The sequence below is a fragment of the Filicampus tigris genome, chromosome 11 (genome assembly GCF_054856515.1).
Source record: "Filicampus tigris isolate MCC_2025a chromosome 11, RoL_Ftig_1.0, whole genome shotgun sequence".
NCBI classification, from domain to species: Eukaryota; Metazoa; Chordata; class Actinopteri; order Syngnathiformes; family Syngnathidae; genus Filicampus; species Filicampus tigris.
This window is the reverse complement of record NC_141227.1, coordinates 18229825-18247138: the sequence shown is the minus strand read 5'-3', so window position 1 is coordinate 18247138 and position 17314 is coordinate 18229825. Positions and strand designations below refer to the sequence as shown.

The 17314-nt window shown below is 38.7% G+C and overlaps 2 protein-coding genes across 3 annotated transcripts; both read right to left on the bottom strand.

Moving 5' to 3' along the window:
• Positions 1 to 1305: 1305 nt before the first annotated feature.
• Positions 1306 to 4557, bottom strand: ciao2b (cytosolic iron-sulfur assembly component 2B). The gene is made up of 5 exons (XM_086045068.1): positions 4063 to 4557; positions 3059 to 3138; positions 2335 to 2460; positions 1821 to 1866; positions 1306 to 1742 (listed from the first exon to the last, which is right to left on the bottom strand). Exons 1-5 carry the CDS (start codon positions 4187 to 4189, stop codon positions 1642 to 1644), a joined length of 480 nt encoding a protein of 159 aa, XP_085901194.1. The 5' UTR covers positions 4190 to 4557; the 3' UTR covers positions 1306 to 1641.
• Positions 4558 to 4815: 258 nt separating this feature from the next.
• lgalslb (lectin, galactoside-binding-like b) lies at positions 4816 to 16950 on the bottom strand. Of its 2 annotated transcripts, XM_086045750.1 has the most exons (6): positions 16774 to 16950; positions 15894 to 16133; positions 15574 to 15657; positions 14656 to 14744; positions 12484 to 12673; positions 4816 to 9321 (listed from the first exon to the last, which is right to left on the bottom strand). In XM_086045750.1, exons 2-6 carry the CDS (start codon positions 15936 to 15938, stop codon positions 9178 to 9180), a joined length of 552 nt encoding a protein of 183 aa, XP_085901876.1. In that variant the 5' UTR covers positions 15939 to 16133; positions 16774 to 16950; the 3' UTR covers positions 4816 to 9177. The 2 variants fall into 2 exon arrangements, with proteins under 2 accessions (XP_085901876.1, XP_085901875.1); XM_086045749.1 differs by having other exon boundaries at positions 15894 to 16950.
• Positions 16951 to 17314: the final 364 nt, after the last annotated feature.

Sequence of the window (17314 nt, the reverse complement as noted above, 5' to 3'; positions counted from 1 at the left end):
GAAGGGTGACAGTGACTACGTCATCCTTTATGTACGAGCGAGTTAAATTATTGTAACTACGCATTAGTATCTTGCAATTGCGTTGGTTAGCCATTGACGAATGAAGGCACTCAGAAACGGACCAGGACTCAGCAGACACAGAAAGCAGGACAGGAGAATGATAGCAATATTTTCTATATTTAAGTGCGGTGTTGATATTATATATCAATATTTATACTTTTTAGTGGTTTGAGAACCACTGCCTTAAGCGTTAGATAAGATGTCGGGGAAGATGTGAATGTCTTCCAAAAGTGTCGGGAATGGTTGGCGTGGCGTCACATGGCGTTAAATAACGGTGGAACGTTCACAGTGGGGTTACATAATCCCCCTGCTGTCTTTTAAAATGTTTTGTGTGTTATTATGAAATAGAGTGTAAGTTACATCACTCTGACTGGCTGCTATTTTACGTACTTGGTGGCAAGAATAACATGATGGATGCATCCCAGATGAACTCTACTAGAATATTTTCTCTTCTTTTAATCTGATGGAAATAAAACAGACGGGCTAAAGAAATGCTATAATAGTGCCACCTGGTGGTCATATACGAACACAACTCACACAACAAAAGCTTGCTCATTGATTTTAAAGTAGCCACAACCTGTCATTTGAAATTTGAAACACTTTTAATGTATTGAATTAACTTGATTGATTTAATACTCAATAATTAATAAAAAATTGATTTTCAAAAGTATTTTTGACATTTAATTTTTCAACATAACTAAGCTGTATTTAAGATTGTAAATATGTCATATTAATAGAATTTTTTAAAACACCTTTAATATTTGTCTGATTGCAAAAACATACGCTATTTTTATTATTTTAACTCTTCAACCATTAAGTGAAACTTTAAGTAAACTTTTTCTAAGGTTGTAAATATCTAGAACTTAAATTCAATTTTTTTTCTAAATAGAAGCCATGTAAGTACCGGTACTTGAATTAGGAAGAAACATTTTCCTCTTAATTCTTCCATGTTAGGTACAACATTGAGTAAAGCATTTTGGGGAGTGTAACTATTTAAATCTAATTAAGGAAAACATTCAAACAGAATGCAGAGTCAAACATTTGGATTCCATTTTAAAAGAAACAAATTTGAATAAATTAAAAAAGCTACATCATTTAAACACTTCAATGATATTTTAAAAAATCAATTTGAATTTACTGTAAATTCATCAATCATTAGCATTTCGAAAAGGTGGTGAAAACAAATTTGCCACGCATTGCGACTTCTAGTCAAGAATGTGTGACTACAACTGAAGAAAGGACAACTTTTAGATAACATGGTGAATACTTTAATACTACAGTTTCAAGTGAATATTAAATACAGTTTACTGAGTTTCTGTCTTCAGGCTAGCAGGAAAAAACATTCAACATTTAAAAAATTGCATATTTTTTATCCAAACATAATTAAATAACTACTTTAACAGTTATCCTTTGTATTAGCCATCATTGTTCAGGTGTAGCAAATGAAGTGGTGAGTGCGTGATTCACACATTTACACGCTCATCTCACTTTGAAGACATTTGCCTTGCCTCTGTTGCCTGTTTAACAATTTTAGATAAGGCTCCAGTGCTGTCAGTGGAAGTGGGGAACATTTCCTGCTAATCAAATGCTCCTGGTGGACAAACACTGGTTGACCACCTCCAGCAGCGACGAGTTCTCCAGGGCGGCCGCCACTCGCTCTTTGTCAGCCAGCTGCTTGTTCACTGTGGCCATAAAACAACAAGGGGAAAATTAAAAACTTGCACATGGGATGTGAGCGGGACAGCACAAATGTGTCCTACCTGCATCCTCTGAGGCATGCGTCCCAGGCGTGATGTGCACGTCGATCTGGAGGTGGACACAAACACACACATATAGTGAATAATTTTTTTTTTTTTTAAAGTCTACACATCCCTGTTCAAATGCCAGGTTTTTGTGGTATAGAAAATTTACCCTAAGATAAATCTTTATAAAACTTTTTCCACCATTAAGGGAACCTACAACCACATTCTCAGTTTATTTTTACTTCCCTAGTCCAAAAATATTTAAGTTTTTTTTTCTTTCTAAATCAAGTTATACAGGTTATAGGTCAACAAAATGTACGCATTGTGCTTGTGTTTTTATGGTCTCTCTATATTTTCGATTTTCACTTATCGTGGGTGGGTCGGAATGTTTCCCCAGCAACAAACGGGTTCCCTCTAACATTAAACGTGGACAAAGTTGAATACTTTCCGGATACTCTGTATTTCATGTGAATACATATACATACTATGGTACACATGAAGTGGTTGGAATGAAGTGGAGCAAGCAGCGCACCTTGAATCGGTCGGGCAGCGAGCGCAGCAGCTTGACTTTAATTGACAGGCCGATGAGTGTGGCCATGCTGCAGTGAGGGATGGTGGGCGTGAACTCCACGTCCACGTTGCTCTCGGCGTCGTTCACCTGCACGCAAAAAAAACCTTGAATGACTAACTTAATTATTGTCATCGATTTGTATACAGTATTTATTTTGGGGGATATTCACTTTTTTTTTACTTTCACTATATGTCAAATAAATTAAGTAAAATAAAAATAAAAAAATAACGTAATTTTTTTAGTTAAGTCAGGGAAAATGGAATTTTTTGCCTCTGCAACAATGAATATTTCAATAATGTATAAAACATGCTTTATGTTTACTCTGTATTTACTCTTTTCAAATTCATGATTGTTGAGCCATGAAAGGAGTACATAAATAGGTTACACACTTATCACACGACATTGAAGATAAAATCAACTCTACACCAAGGATTCTTATAAATCATGTTACTCTAAAGCACAATAAATCAATGCAGCACAAAAAGCATCTCATCCATCTAAAAACGTTAAGACAATGTTGTAAGCACAAAAGGAGTACCAGTAAAGATAACTGTGTCATTTTTCACTCAATTTGAGTTTCCCACGGTCCTTATATTTGTTCTAATTTATTTAGGTATTACTTGGCTACTTACTGAATGAAATACCACACAAAATAGAATATGTTTAAAATACACAAAGAACCTACTTTGACTCTGACTTGCTCCACCACGTTGAGCTCTTCCAGAGAGAGGGGGTGTTCGGGATCATTGATGGATCTGATCAGATGTTGCATTAGTTAAAGACAATCACTCATTCTAATCTATCATATCTCATCTATAAATCAACACAGTGCAGCTCAGCCTTTGACTATAAATGTCCTGGCCAGCAATAATATAACCTGGACCACAGCATGACCACCCATGTAAATATAGATATATATTCCTTGTTATTTTCATTTATACACACTCCGAATACAAAAGATGATGTATCTTTCGCAATGTACCAGGTATATTCTCAAGTGTCACTTCAAATACTTTACAGTTTTGTGTTGCTAACGCGATTGACAAAATACATGCACGTGTTGATTATCTTAGGAAAGTAAGTATGACGTGAAATATGGCACCACATATTTTTCAGACAGGTAAGTGTCTACTTAAACCAAGTAAGTAGGCTACTAACACGAACACAATAAATATAAAGCCTTAATTTTCCAAATGGAAATGGCACATTTTCATAGAAAGACGGTACTTTATATTCATCTTCGGTTTCTTAAGGTGAACTGAAGGGAACTCTGACCATGTAAGCATTTGTAATTGTTTAAAACTGTAAATGGTTTTAAATCATGGTTTAAAAACTGATTTTCAGAATACTTATGAGTTAAGGTATTTTAAAGCACTGCGTTTTATGTTCTTTTAGTAAATTTAGTAAGCTAGTTTTTATCCATTTACTTTTGTGTCTTAAATTGTTTTGTTTGTAAATGGTTTTAAGTTTAAATGTGGTATTTGTTTACTTCATAACCCATGTTTTGTAAACGTCTTAACTGCGACACTTAAGGGTGCAACGGAGAGGGACAGCGCCCCCCGCCCCTCTCCAAAAAATAAAATAAAGTAAAATAAAATAAAAGCGAACTCACAAAATTAAAGAGTCACGCTTGTAATCGAGACAGCCACTGACTTTAACTTGCTTGTGACAGTGAGCCAAAAAGGATATCAAAGATTTCTCTGTCATCGATAGGGTCTTGGACGTCTTCGTCTTCATCGGTGGCAGTCAGCAGCCTCTCGCCGGACCGCTCGAATATGACCGGGTTGGCGTTTTCCAACTGGGTCCCGCCAGACATTTTGAAGCACTACTTTAAACTACTCTTGGGCCCCGAAACAGAGTTCGAGCCTATGGTTTATCTGGTGGATATGTAAGCTAGAACGCGTTACCATAACATAACGCACGTCCTGGAACAATTGCGCATGACCAAAATACAGCACTTCCGGAACAACGGAAAGTGACAGAGTCCAAAAAGCTAAGTCCCAGCATCCAATTTTCAAATACATACACTCAACAGTTACGGGGGAATTATTCTATAAAATCAGCTAAACCTTAACATGGACACACCTATCCATTAATAAATTAGATGCTTGGTCAATAGTACATCGGTGTCGGTGGAGTGGAGTGGCTAATGACTAGCACACGTGGCGCATGACCAAAACAATACGACCCACTTCCGGGAACGACGGAAAGTTTCACCGTTCAAATAGTAAACACATAATAAACGCGGTTCAAATCCGTTTTGCCGTTTTTACAAATAGATATTACATCCCGAATTAAACATCCCTGCTGGATTAATGTGTATTAAATGATTAAACTAGATCGAAATTTAATACAGATTACAAAAAAAAATTTTTTAATCAGAGCTCAATATGCAATACTAGAGGTTTGGAATACCTAAACTCAAACACAACAACAGACATGTACCAAGAAGATGAGAAGTTTATTGGTTTTAAAAGGAGCATTTCTTGCTTTCCTTCTTTTTTTTTTTTCTTTTTTTTTTTACAAAAGCAGCAGTCAGGAGAGCAAAGAAGCATATGCAGAAGCCTGGACTGGTCTAAAAACAGCAGCGGAGTAGTTTTAGGTTATTTTGGGGGGTATACCACACCGCAGAAAACACTGCAGTGAAAAATGATACTTCAGTTGATTCTGTGGTTTAAAAAAAACAAAAAAAAACGCCTGCAGCCTTTCTAACATATACCAGGACACTTTCATTGGTATTTAAACACAAGTTCATTGCACACAATTCCACACACTGCTGGTTATGCTGCAATAAATAAAAACAACACAATACTAAAAGGACATGTTGTGGAGTTGTGACTCTTTCTAGGAAGTCATAAAATGTTTAAATGACACATCTGAACGCCTCAATTAATCATGTATACCAAAGACTATGGTCTCTGTTCCTCAACTCTGTCATTTCAAAACAAAGGGTTATATTATAAATATGTACATCTAAAGTCCAATAGTACGCACAGAAGTCAAATAAATCAGTGGCAAAACATGACAGCTAATTTACAGACTAAGAGGTGTGAAATATATGCTTTAAAAAAAACACCTGCTGTTTATTTATGATCAAATTACAATCAGGAGAACATTCATATCTTCACTCTCAAAGGAATATAGTGGTGTCTTGAGATACAATTGACTTAATTTATGAGGGTTTTTTTTTTTATATAAGAGCCATTGTTTGGCTTATTTTTTGCTTTTACTTGCGAGCATTAAAGTTGTGGTAGCAGATAGTGAAAACAAATTCTTTACTGCCAGCCCGAGTTTAAGTTTACCCTCAAACTATACATAAAACAAAGACAATTACACATTGAGTATTTATATCAATGTTGATTCAATTGAAGCAAAAATGTGGCAATTAAAAAAAAAAAACGTTATTCTATTTAATTATATATATAAATATATATATAATCATCACTGTATGTTTTCACAAAATACAGTATTATAGAGTGCTATTGTTCATACTAAAAAAACAAACATTTTAGTAGATTTTTTGGGAGGCTGGAACGGCTTTATGGCATTTCTGTTCATTACAAATTAACTTGCATCTCAAGGCACCACTGCAGATGGAAACCTGAATTGGTTGAAATTAATGCTTTAGTGAACAACTATACAAGAAAACGTACCAGTTTGCATCTTCAAGCTCACCTTCCGTGTACAAAAACGTGTAAAGACGATATTTTAAAAGTTGCAGAAGTCGAAAACCAGGATACCGGTAAATTAACAAGTTACTCTGCAGTTAGGAAGGTTACGATTAAGACAATTGTGTAAACACACTTCTCCTCTATGGGATAGGAACACTCATTTCATCATTCAGCATCAATTAAACGCTTTAATCAGGTCCTAATTTACAGAAAAAAAAAACAGTCTTCAAGTTGTTTAAAGTGTATCAGTACCAAAAAACACCACAAGAAAAATTCCCTGTTTCCACTCTTTTCCCCCCTAAAGTCAACATCAAACACGTTACAATTATTATACAGGCTTTTGTTTCCCTACACGAGTGAATGTGCTTGTTACAATGGTTGAAAGCAAAACGTGTCATTACAGTAGTGTACTGTAAGCCTGCAATACTGTAGAACGCCAAGCACAGTCGACACACACAGAGCACGTTTTGTTCTGCTGCTGCAGTAATGATGCAACAGGCTGGACGCGAGTTTCCTGTTTGCCTAAAAAAAGAAAAAAAGGGAAAAAAAAAAAAAAAAAAGGAAGGACCGGGCTGGAAACTGGAGAGGGAAGAAAAAATGTCTAATTTGGGGTTTAAAGGTTGTTGTTTTTTTTACATTCTTGGATTCATTTTGTAGGTTTCTCCTTGTAAATGCTTGTATGTTATGCATATTCACCGATTTATTTTATTATTTTTAAATGCTTTATTGGAATAAAGTTACTTTGGCACTTGCTTCACCTCACCACTGTTACTCAAACTGAACCTAAAATGTCCAATGAAAAGCATGTAAGGTACAGTGCAATTGTCATGTTACAGCCTTGTTCCAAAATGGAATAAATCCAAGTGTGCATGGGTACACACATTTTTTTTATTTATTTATTTTTTTGCTAGGAGCTTGGCCCCTATCCTAAAATTTCAGGGGTGTATCTATATTAAAGATTTATGCATAATGCCAAGACAAAATATGCATGTGAGATGTGTGAGATGCAGGTATTATTTTTGTCCACTTGGAGTCACCTTCCTCACACTGTACTATCCGTGACTTTGAATGTGTTTGGCTTTAAAAGGCGGAGGATGGCCTGGTGAATGACGTGGGAGTTAGCTGTGGTTGGCTCAGGATAGCGGCTGACTGCTAACCGACTAACCGTCAGCCAATCTGGATGTTGTGTGCCTCTGGGTGAGTGCCAGTTGTGTATAATGTGCTTGTTACATATTTATATTGTTACCGTTTGTTTGATGAAGCGATTGGCCACTGTGTCTTGAAATTCTCATTTGAAAACCTAACTCAAGTTTGAAACCTAAATTTGCCTTTTTCACAATGGCATGATGTGCCTCGTGTCGAATTTAAAAGGGAAAAAATGATTTGACACATTTTGGAATAAGGCTGTAAATATAGAAAAGTGAAGCGGTGTAAATGTTTTCTGGATATAATTGTAGGTGGAATGACTCAAATGATTTTAAACTCCATTCTATTGGATACCTGAAACGCCATACATTCAGAACATGACCCCAATCTGATTCTGCTTCAAGCTAAAACCAAAACTAAAGCATCACCTCATAACACCGCCAAATCACTAATTTGCACCTCAAATAGAGTACGACAAACACTCCAGGTTACGCTAAGTTGCATTTCTTATTCATGTGAAGCCTGGTTGCCATTTTTCATCAGGAAAAAAAGAAATGACTAAAGAGGAAAAAATGACTAAAAATGCAAATTTTAATCCAAAACACCCACCAGTCAGAATTCTACTTCCTGTTTGTCTTCCTCCTCCCACGAGAAATCTTCATCAATTTAGACTATTTAGGTCATGTGTTGCCGTGACAACCACGAGGGGGAAAAACCCCGGAGGGACGCCAGAAAAAAAGACGTGGCTGGAATACTCGACTCATCTTTGCATTGCGACTTTTAGTGCAATGAAATCTAAACTGGGGTTTACTCGCACAGTAAAACATGTTGATGCCCTTGTGGGAGTGATTAAAGAGCAAATAAAAAAGGTCCAATTAGATATGCTTGGACAAGCAAGAGTGTCTCTGTATGCAAAGTCAGTGTAGAATGAATGGAAATGCAAGGAGAGATAATGTGAGCTTTACATGTTGAATGTTTTCATCTAATTTAAAGTGTTAAAATGAAAATTAAAAATATTTAGATATGGAAAAAAAAAAACACAAACATTTTTATTTTTTTAATTAATTTAAAATTTGAAAAATATAATACAATTTAAAAGTATGGAAATGGCAACAAAATATGCTGTGAGCTTTATATTTTTAAATACCATTTTTTTTTTATGCTTTAAATTAAAATAGAAATATGGAAATGACAAGTGGATATGCTGTCGGATTTATACTGTGATTTTTAATTTAAAATAGAAATTATTTTTAATAAATGAAATGAAACATGGGAATGTGGAGGTGCTGTGAGCTTTAAATTGTTATATTTTTACTTTAGTTTAAAAAAACCTTTTGAGTTAAACTAAAATTCAAATCAGCCTTCATTTTATTTTTTTAAGTGGACAAAACATAAGCAGTCCTCAAAAATGAAAATGCAAGAGATACACAGAGCTTTTAAATTTTCTAATGAAATATTTTAACACAGTTTTTAACTTCAATTAAAAACAGAATTTTAATTAAAAACGTTTTAAATGGAGGTATCAAAAATTGGCATTGCTAAAAGAATGGAAATGGAAAGAAACATTTTCTAAATGTAAAAAACATGTAAATAATATTTCTTTAACTTATGTAATTGAAAACATGTAATTAGAACCATTAAAAAAAGTGAATGGCATGAAGGGATGCTGTGAGTGCTACATTTGAAAAATAAGTTAAATCTGATCTTTTTAACAAATAAAAAATTGCATTCATTTTGAAAGAAGAATAAAAAGTAGAGATGTTTAGCGACTTGACTAAACCAAAACCTGAGAAATGAATAAACGAGAGCTTGCTGAAAGGGGAAAAACAAATTTAAAGAAGGATAAGAAGCAGAGGCGCCTTGTTACATGTGAATGGCGGTGCATATGTGTGTGTGTGTATACGTGCTCAAGTCCTTAATGCACACACACTCACCCTGCCGAGCGTTGTGTGCATGTGCGTGCGTGTGTGCGTGTGTGTGTGTGAGATTAGCCCAGCTTTGTGATCTGTAGGTCCCCGTCTATCCGCACCGTGTCGATGGAGGCCAAAGATTTTACTTTGTGGTAAAAGTCAAAGAGCTGGTGTCCGTCCACGAATATCCGGAACCTCTGGTGCTCGCAGTGAATCTCCACCTGGAAGCGGAGGCACACTTGTGTCAAACACAACACTCAGACTTTGGTAACCATAACAGTGTGGGAATGCATGCCATCGCGAAGTGAAAGTGTGGAAAATGTGTTGAAACCATGCCACCGACTTGCTTGGACTAGGAGCAAACTGGACTGAACCACGTTTATCCCACTGGACATTTTTAGGGTGGATTTTTCACACACAAGCCAAGAAAAAAAGGGGATGAAATTAGCATTAATGCTTATGTCTTCAATATCATTACTTTCGTTAAATTAGAAAAAAAAATTACCAAACTGCATTGTTCAAATCATTTACCGTGAATGAGTCTCTAATAACACTGGTAAAAGTCACAAGATGTGCCATAATTTGCATATTTGAAAAAACAAACAAAAAACATTTGAGAGTCAGTATACTTGCTAAATGTAATGACAAAGTGGCTAAAACGACAAACTTCTGATGTTAAAAAGAAAGTGTTTTTCCATTATTTTGTCATAAAGTACACTACAATAACACCGGGAAAAGTCGCTATATTTAGCTAGCTGCTTTTTTGAAAAAGAGTCTCTCCACACAGGAAAGCCAGACCCTGGATTCGAACCCAACATCGGAGCTGTGAGGCGGATTTACTAACCACTATTTTGTTCACTTAAGACTCTTTAATTCATTTAGTGGAAGATTTATCGCTAGCAGTGCAGTTTGTCATGTTTGATATTAGACATCATTAACTCTTCAAATATTAGTTTTGCTTTTTTGTTCCCTTATAAGTGAACCAAATCAAGGTACTGCATGTACCAAACTGTGGTTTTTGTGCGTTTAAAGTTATCGATGGCAAAACTGCTTAATTTCTACTCGCATTCATTTCTATCCAATCCCTTTGATCCTGGTCCAATGTACTGTAACAAGCTGGCCCGGTGACGTCTCACAAAGCAAACAGAACAATCTAAAACATGCAAACGTTTGCATGTTTGAGCGGAAGCCAGTAAACAAACAAAGCGCGTCACATGTCCGAACGCATGTCATTGCGTTGATGAGGAAACATGTCAGCCTTAATCGGCAGCCCGCAGCTTCTGGCCACTGAGTTTTTATCAGCTGGATGCTCTTACGTAAGCACGGACAGAGCGTTAGCATGAGGTTGAATCTGCCAGAGAGGTATTTCTAATATTTTGGCCTCATTTTGGATACAGCCCTTGTTTTGGACCTCATTAGACAAGTGAGTGCATATTCTTAGCTGAGTGCCACATGTGCTCGTCACTACATTAAGAATTACTAGAGCATAAATGTGTGGACCTGAGGTCACATGGCATAAATTCATCACGTTATCTACAGCTGCCCTAGTGCAAAAACAACAGTGTGTATCTGCATGGATGTGGAATTTCCTGTTTGCTTCTTAGTTGCACAGTGCCGGAAAAATGCTTACGTTATTTCGCAACAAACAAATTGTGGACGCCATTTTAAAAGTGTCATTTTGCTAAGGAATGGCGATGAATTAGAGGAAGTATTTAGCTGGTTGAGGATTCGTTAAGTATCACTTTTCCACGCTCAAACGCAAACGAAATACCGGACTTTTTGCGAGATGAGATTCTGTACAGAATTCAAAACGAAACACTTAGTTTTTACACTGGTGATAACAATGACGTCACAGCAATAAACTGCAGGAATATTCGTTGTTCTTCGCTGAGGATAAAGAATATATGTGCGAATTTTTATCTCGTCTGTGTGTTGCCACACTGTTGCTTGAAGCATAATAGCACCGCAACATCTATGCTAGTTTCATTAGCCTACGGTGTTTTCTATTATGTGTTAGCATTAAGTAAAAGCTACATCCTCTGTTCCGACTTGGATGCGAAAATGTTAGTGGATCTCTGCGTGAAAGAAGCTTGTAAACGTGATTAGGTTCGGTAGAAAACTGACAAACAGCACAAACACCCATTTGTCATCAGCTGCTATCTACAAAATGAACAGGATGGTTGCAATAATCCCTGAAGGACAGATGCTGCTGGCAAGACAGCAGGGTCCAAAGCGCTACGGAAATCCAGTTGCTCTGCCGGGACTGCAATTATTGTGTTGGACAAAACCGCGACATGTTTTATCACTGTCATCGAGACGCGGTTTCGTTTTATGGAATGAAAACAATGGACAAGTGCACATTGTCAACATGCAATCTTCAATAACAACACATGAATCACCTTTAGGGGGCCTGAAAATAGACCAATTTTGGAAAGCGTGTGTATCCTTGTGACGATGCATGTAATTTAGGGGCCCCGAAACGCAACCCCTAAAATTCACCCAGTAGCGCCCCCTGGAAATTAGGGGAAAAAAAAAAAAAAATCACCCCCCCCAGGACCAGTTTCATCGACATGGGTGGACATCATCGTCTATCTATTATATGTCAATAACAGTACACACACAAAAATGAAGGACGAATGCCTGAAATTCAACAGGAAGTCTGCCATTTTGGTAGAAGCGTCCATATTGGGCTCATACTTGGATAAACTCTTTCAAGAGAATTTGACCGAATGAGTGCCTGTTTTTTGTTGTTGTTTTTCTTTACAAACTAAAATATTAATCAAAAAACACTGATAAACATTCAACATATATTTTCCATGAAAAACGGCAGAGAAATTGGGATAAAAATCTGCGAATATGCACACGTAAAATGTTGTAATAACACCACCCGCCACTAGATGGCAGATATATCTTAGTTGCGCTTACCATTTATCTTTTATGCAGATTTGTAATGATATGCAGGACAAAGATAGTACCTCAATTATATAAAAATATTGAGTGAGTTGATTTTTGTGAATTTTTTTTTTTTTTTTTTTTTTAAGAGTTATTGCACTTAATCATGGTTCCTTGTTCAACCGTTTTGTGCTGTCCTTGAATGGTAATTTTTATGCCAGAGATCCCTTTGCACTAGAAAATATAGATTAGAGTATGTGGCTATTTTGTTGTTTGCTTCAAACTCGCTGATGTTGGGTTAGGATAGTGGATCTTTTATACATGCACTGAAAAATGTATAATGCAAAATGAAATATATTAAGAGCAAGTATTTTGCAGCTATCCACATATTTTGTCCATATTTAAATGGCATTTTTGTCATTTTTCCCTGACATGCCAAACAAAAATAAACACTTGGCTGAGTCGATTTGTGATGAATGCAAGATTTTTACCCTAAAAGGCTGATCTGGGATGAAGGGAAAATAGGCGGTGGAGGCCTCCACCTCGGTCCACTTGCCGGCCACGCGGGCGCTGCGCAGGAACTGCCGATCCGAGAAACGGGCGGTGAGTTTGAGGGCCACATCGTACGCCTCCTCCTTGGCCTTGTCCTTATCCCGGCCGCAGGTCAGGCTCACGTCAAAGCTGAAAGGTGAAAGTGGAGGCAAGGGAGTCAGCACAGGTTGCCAGATGTTTCGGTCTCAAGGCTAATCTGGGATGATGGCTCGAATGAATCATAATCCCCGCTGCTCGTTCGAGCGAGCATCCGGCGCCCTGCAGCTTGGTGCGCACACATGCGGAAAACTGATACTAACGAGCTCGATAGGCGATGGATCAGCTTCAGAAAACAGGTCAGCCGTGATTGGTCGTTACCTGAGCCCTGAGTAGTTGTGATGTCATTGTCAGTCGACAGAAGTGACAAAATGGCCGCCCCCAGAGATGGCTAAAAACGAGTGGATTAACACTTATGCCACAAACGCAATATTTATCATAATGCCTTGTTTCAATTAGTGGGCTTGCATAGAACATATTCTTGAAAAAAAATGCTTGGGTTGACTTCTACTTTAAGGTTTATAAGGACCATAACAATCAGAGCTGGGCATTTTACAAAAAATCGAGCGTTCATTACACTTCCCCAGCGCGGGTGCCCTTCCGTCGTCCGTCATTCGCCCTTTTTTTCCAGGGGGAAAAAAATAGTACGCCAGTACGCCTCTATTTTTAAACAGGCATCAGTCAGTGAGTCCGACTAAACTTTCACTCATTTTTTATGATGACGTCTCTATTTTCTAGAATTTCACCTATAGCGAGTGGGTCTAAAATGAATCCCCTGAGATAAACAACTCAACATGTCATGGTGGACTAAAGTCTCGTAGTCCAACTGTTTATTGATGAATCCATTGATTCAAGATATGCGTGTCCAAATATATTAGTTCGGTAGTAACATGAACCTTTGTCATGGATGAGGCCAGCTTCAGTCAGCGATGAAGTCACCACGGAGCGGGCGGGGAGGGTTAGTTCCACGTTGAACTTTCCATGTAGGGTCAAGTCACACCCAGACAAGTAGCTGCTCTTTTTTTCCCCCCTCTTACTCGTACTGGAGAGGGAACGCCCTGACTGTCTTCGCATACTTAAAGCCATTCACCTTCATGTGGCGCCCAATCTGCCCATACAGTAATTATTCATTGGATTGGGGTGTGGTGGGAGGGGGGTAGAGGGAGTGGCTAAGGCTCTAGAACAAAAGGATTTATCCCTTTAAAACAGAGATGGGCAACATAAGGTTTGTGAGCCTTTTACAGCCCCGCCGGAGCAGTTTATCCGGTTTAAAAATACGCTGAGGAATTGTTATGCCAAAAAAAATCCCAGAAAAGCAATCTGCAAATGCTCGAGAAAAAAAGGCCAAATGATGAGACGGAAGAGGAAGTGCCTAAAATTTCAAATTGCATTTAAAAAAGTGAAAGTACAAGTCAGCTAAATTTCACACACCACGGATAAGAGTGTTGTAAACAACCCTGCCAAATTTGAATGTTTAAAATAAAAAAAAATTGCCAAGTTCATAAAATGAGGCTTCATAATTGGGAAGAATAAGACCTAGTCCACACACTGGCCGTGTAGTCAGATCAAAAAAAAAAAAAAGTTCTCCTGCCCTCACCCCCCGGTGTTGTCCACACACTCATGGCCAACAATGAGGCGCTCAAGGGCAACCACATCAGCATGCAGATTCAGTCCACACCCTGGGAGTCAAGTCTGACTTTTTTTCCATTTCCTTCGCTCTTCCGCCTTCTCTCCACGATTTGCGTGCACTCATGGCAGACAACAAGGCACTCTAAATTGCCAACACTAGTGGACTATCCAAAGCGAAGATGCATTTTCATGGCTGACTGCATGTCACAATTGTGCCAGACAACTACTGATGCAAGCGAGGGCGCTCAAGTTCTGATATAATGGGAAAGGGGCAACTCATGCCAGACGCCCAATTTTTCGCTGCCCCCAGTCTCTGAAAAACAGTTTAACGCTACATCTCCACAATTCAGAACAACATTGCTTTCAATCTTTGCACATTTTCAGCAATTATCTTGTGACATGCAATTTAATATAATTTTAATTCATTAAAAAATAAAATAAAATACCTGTCTGGCTCCAGGTCTACAATGCCCATCACGATGATCTTCTTTCCGGGCCTCATGCCGCCTCGTATGCGTCCACTAAAAGGAACTGTCTGCACATTTAAAAAAAAAAAAAAAAAAAAAACATTCTACATGAAGAATTGTTAAAAACAAAAAAAAATTACATTTTCAGGGAAACATGGTAGGCTAGTGGTTAACATGTTTGCCTTACTGTTCTGAGATTCGTGGGTCAAATTCCTGTGTGGTGTTTGCATGTTCTCCCATCGCTTGCTTGCTTTCTACATTGTCTACATGTGTGAATTTGAGTTTCAATAGTTCTTTGTCCATATGTGCCCCGCGATTAAATGAGCAACCAGTCAACGAAATACACGGCCGCTTCTCTTGCCACATTCAAACTTGAATGTTATGTTCAATTCAGACCGACAGTACATTTATTCTTTAAATATGCCCTTAATATAAAAACTCGTGGCAGAGCATGGAGGAGTCTAAGAATACTGCATCCATGTGAAAATGGCAGAAAAATCTAAATTTTCCCCTACGTGTGGGGGTGGCCAGATAGTGACAGGGGTGGCCGCCACATAGCTCCACCCCTGAATGTGAGTTGAAATATATTTTTGTCTATACAACATGCCCAACCGAACTACCAGTCCAGGGTGTACACCGCTTCTTTCGCCAAGAGTATTCTTTCCTCCAAAAAAACTCATGCAGTTCATTGTACTCTAAATTGTCCTTTGGTATGAATGTGATGAATGCTTGTTAATTCCATGTGCATGTTAGACTCTCCAAATAATGCAATATGTACCCCGCCTCTGATCCCAAATGAGCTAGGATAGTCTCCAGCTCACCCCAGACCCAAATTCAGCCAGACGGTATGGAAAAATGGATCAATGGATGTAGATTTCACCCCCCATTCATTCCTACCAGCAGCCGTGCTAGATCCTCCTTGTCAGGTGAGATGAGGCCGACGCTCCCCAGCGAGTCGTTCAGCTGCTCGTCCTCCACCATCTGCAAAAACAAATCAGTTTTTTAAAAAATGAATTAATAAATATAAGGGTCCTTGAACACATCAAGGAGTGTGTCAATGCTCCGAGCACCGGCGGGCCAGGTGAGCCCCTGCACCCACGAACGCCTCGCCTCGCCGCGTGCCCAACGCTGCGATGCGGGAATCCAACGCATGCACGAACACAAAGGAAACGATTTGAAAAAGCAATCCGCCGCGTCGGGCTGCAAAAAATACTCACAATCGCGTCGTTTTCTGCTGCCTGAACCGCCATCTTGAGCCGCATAGGATGCTGTCTGTCCCGGAGGAGGAGGAGGAGGAGGAGGAGGTGGGTGCGGGAGAAGAGGAGGGCGAGGAGGAGGGGGGAAGTGAATAGCTGCCCTGTCGGCCGGCTTGGGAGCGCCGTGTGTCCGCGTCGTGGCACTCCTTCTGCAGCCAGTAGGGCTTCTTGCGTCGTCGTCGTCGTCGTCCGCCTTTCTGGCTGCGTATGGGCGGCCTAGCATTCAATGGTAGCCGGAGGGCATCCCCGCCTCGGGTGGCTGCTGTTTATCCGCTGACGTATGCTTTATTCATAATTACACACTCCCCAAGCTTAATCTCCGTCTGTTGGAGAGGGCTAATCACACACTTCACCCAATTACACGACATGGGCGTGTGCGCGTGTATTTTTAAAACAACCCCAATGACCATCTTGTTGTGTTTAATTGACGAGCCAATCGAAACCACATGTTTCTTGAAAATCGTATTTATTTACCCCCCATTCTAATTAATTGACAGCCCAGTCCCCTCGTCGGACGCCTTTATATTCCCCCGAGTATGCGAATACGCTGCTGCCTCCAAGTGGACATCCGATGTCATTACAAGTTAAAAAGTCCAATCTGTTCTACTCGAACATAGAACATTAACGGCAGTGGTTGTTTGCGCTTTAAATGGCTGTCTACGTTAAGACACCTCAAATAAAATATTTTCCCTCCGCATGCGGTCCAATTGTATATTTAATGGATGTCGTTACTTACTACGTAGGTTAAAACATTCTAGTTTAACAGGGGCAAGATAAAAACATAATGTTACGGTTCATGCTATCATTTTAAATTTTGTTTTTCACACGGGCATCGTCTTACCCAGAGGTGGGCAATTCCGGTCCCAGTGCCGGTATCCTACATGTTTTATATTTCACCCAGCTGCAACCTACTTGATTCAAATGATCAGGATCGTTATCCGCCTTCTGCAGACCTTGCTGATTATATGATTATTTGAATCAGGTGTGTTGCAACTGGGAGAGGAGGAAACAGGCAGCAGAGCGGGAGAATATTTTTTTCTTCTTTGTGCAGTTTAACGGCGGCTGGTCACATTTACAACGACCATTACTGCCACCTACTGACCCGGGTGTGGAATAGATCAGGCTTGAATGAGATTTTTTTGCTACTTAATGTTGAAAATGATCTTAATTATAAAATAATATTTACTCTAAACACTAAGTATTTTGTATTTTTAAGCATGCAAGTGATTGTTACTTAATAAATATGAGTCATAAAGGCATATTTTGATAACCTAGTAAAGTTAACTCATGTTTGCAAGTCAGGGCAACTATTGGATTTATTATAGTGTACAGATGAATAAAAAGTACACCACCATGACATCAGTATGCTACTGTATTGGGTG

Bases quoted from the DNA above. Each gene is read 5' to 3' on its own strand.
- lgalslb (XM_086045749.1), bottom strand. From the start codon at position 15,938: ATGCGGCTCAAGATGGCGGTTCAGGCAGCAGAAAACGACGCGATT. The intron at 15,658-15,893 runs GTGAGTATTTTT...TTGTTTTTGCAG, and splicing joins CAGCAGAAAACGACGCGATT to ATGGTGGAGGACGAGCAGCT. The intron at 9,322-12,483 runs GTAAAAATCTTG...CTCCGCTTCCAG, and splicing joins TCCCAGATCAGCCTTTTAGG to GTGGAGATTCACTGCGAGCA.
- ciao2b (XM_086045068.1), bottom strand. From the start codon at position 4,189: ATGTCTGGCGGGACCCAGTTGGAAAACGCCAACCCGGTCATATTCGAG. The intron at 3,139-4,062 runs ATATCCTTTTTG...AACTAATGCAAC, and splicing joins CGATGACAGAGAAATCTTTG to ATCTGATCAGATCCATCAAT. The intron at 1,867-2,334 runs GTGCGCTGCTTG...GTCCACCTCCAG, and splicing joins CGCTGCCCGACCGATTCAAG to ATCGACGTGCACATCACGCC.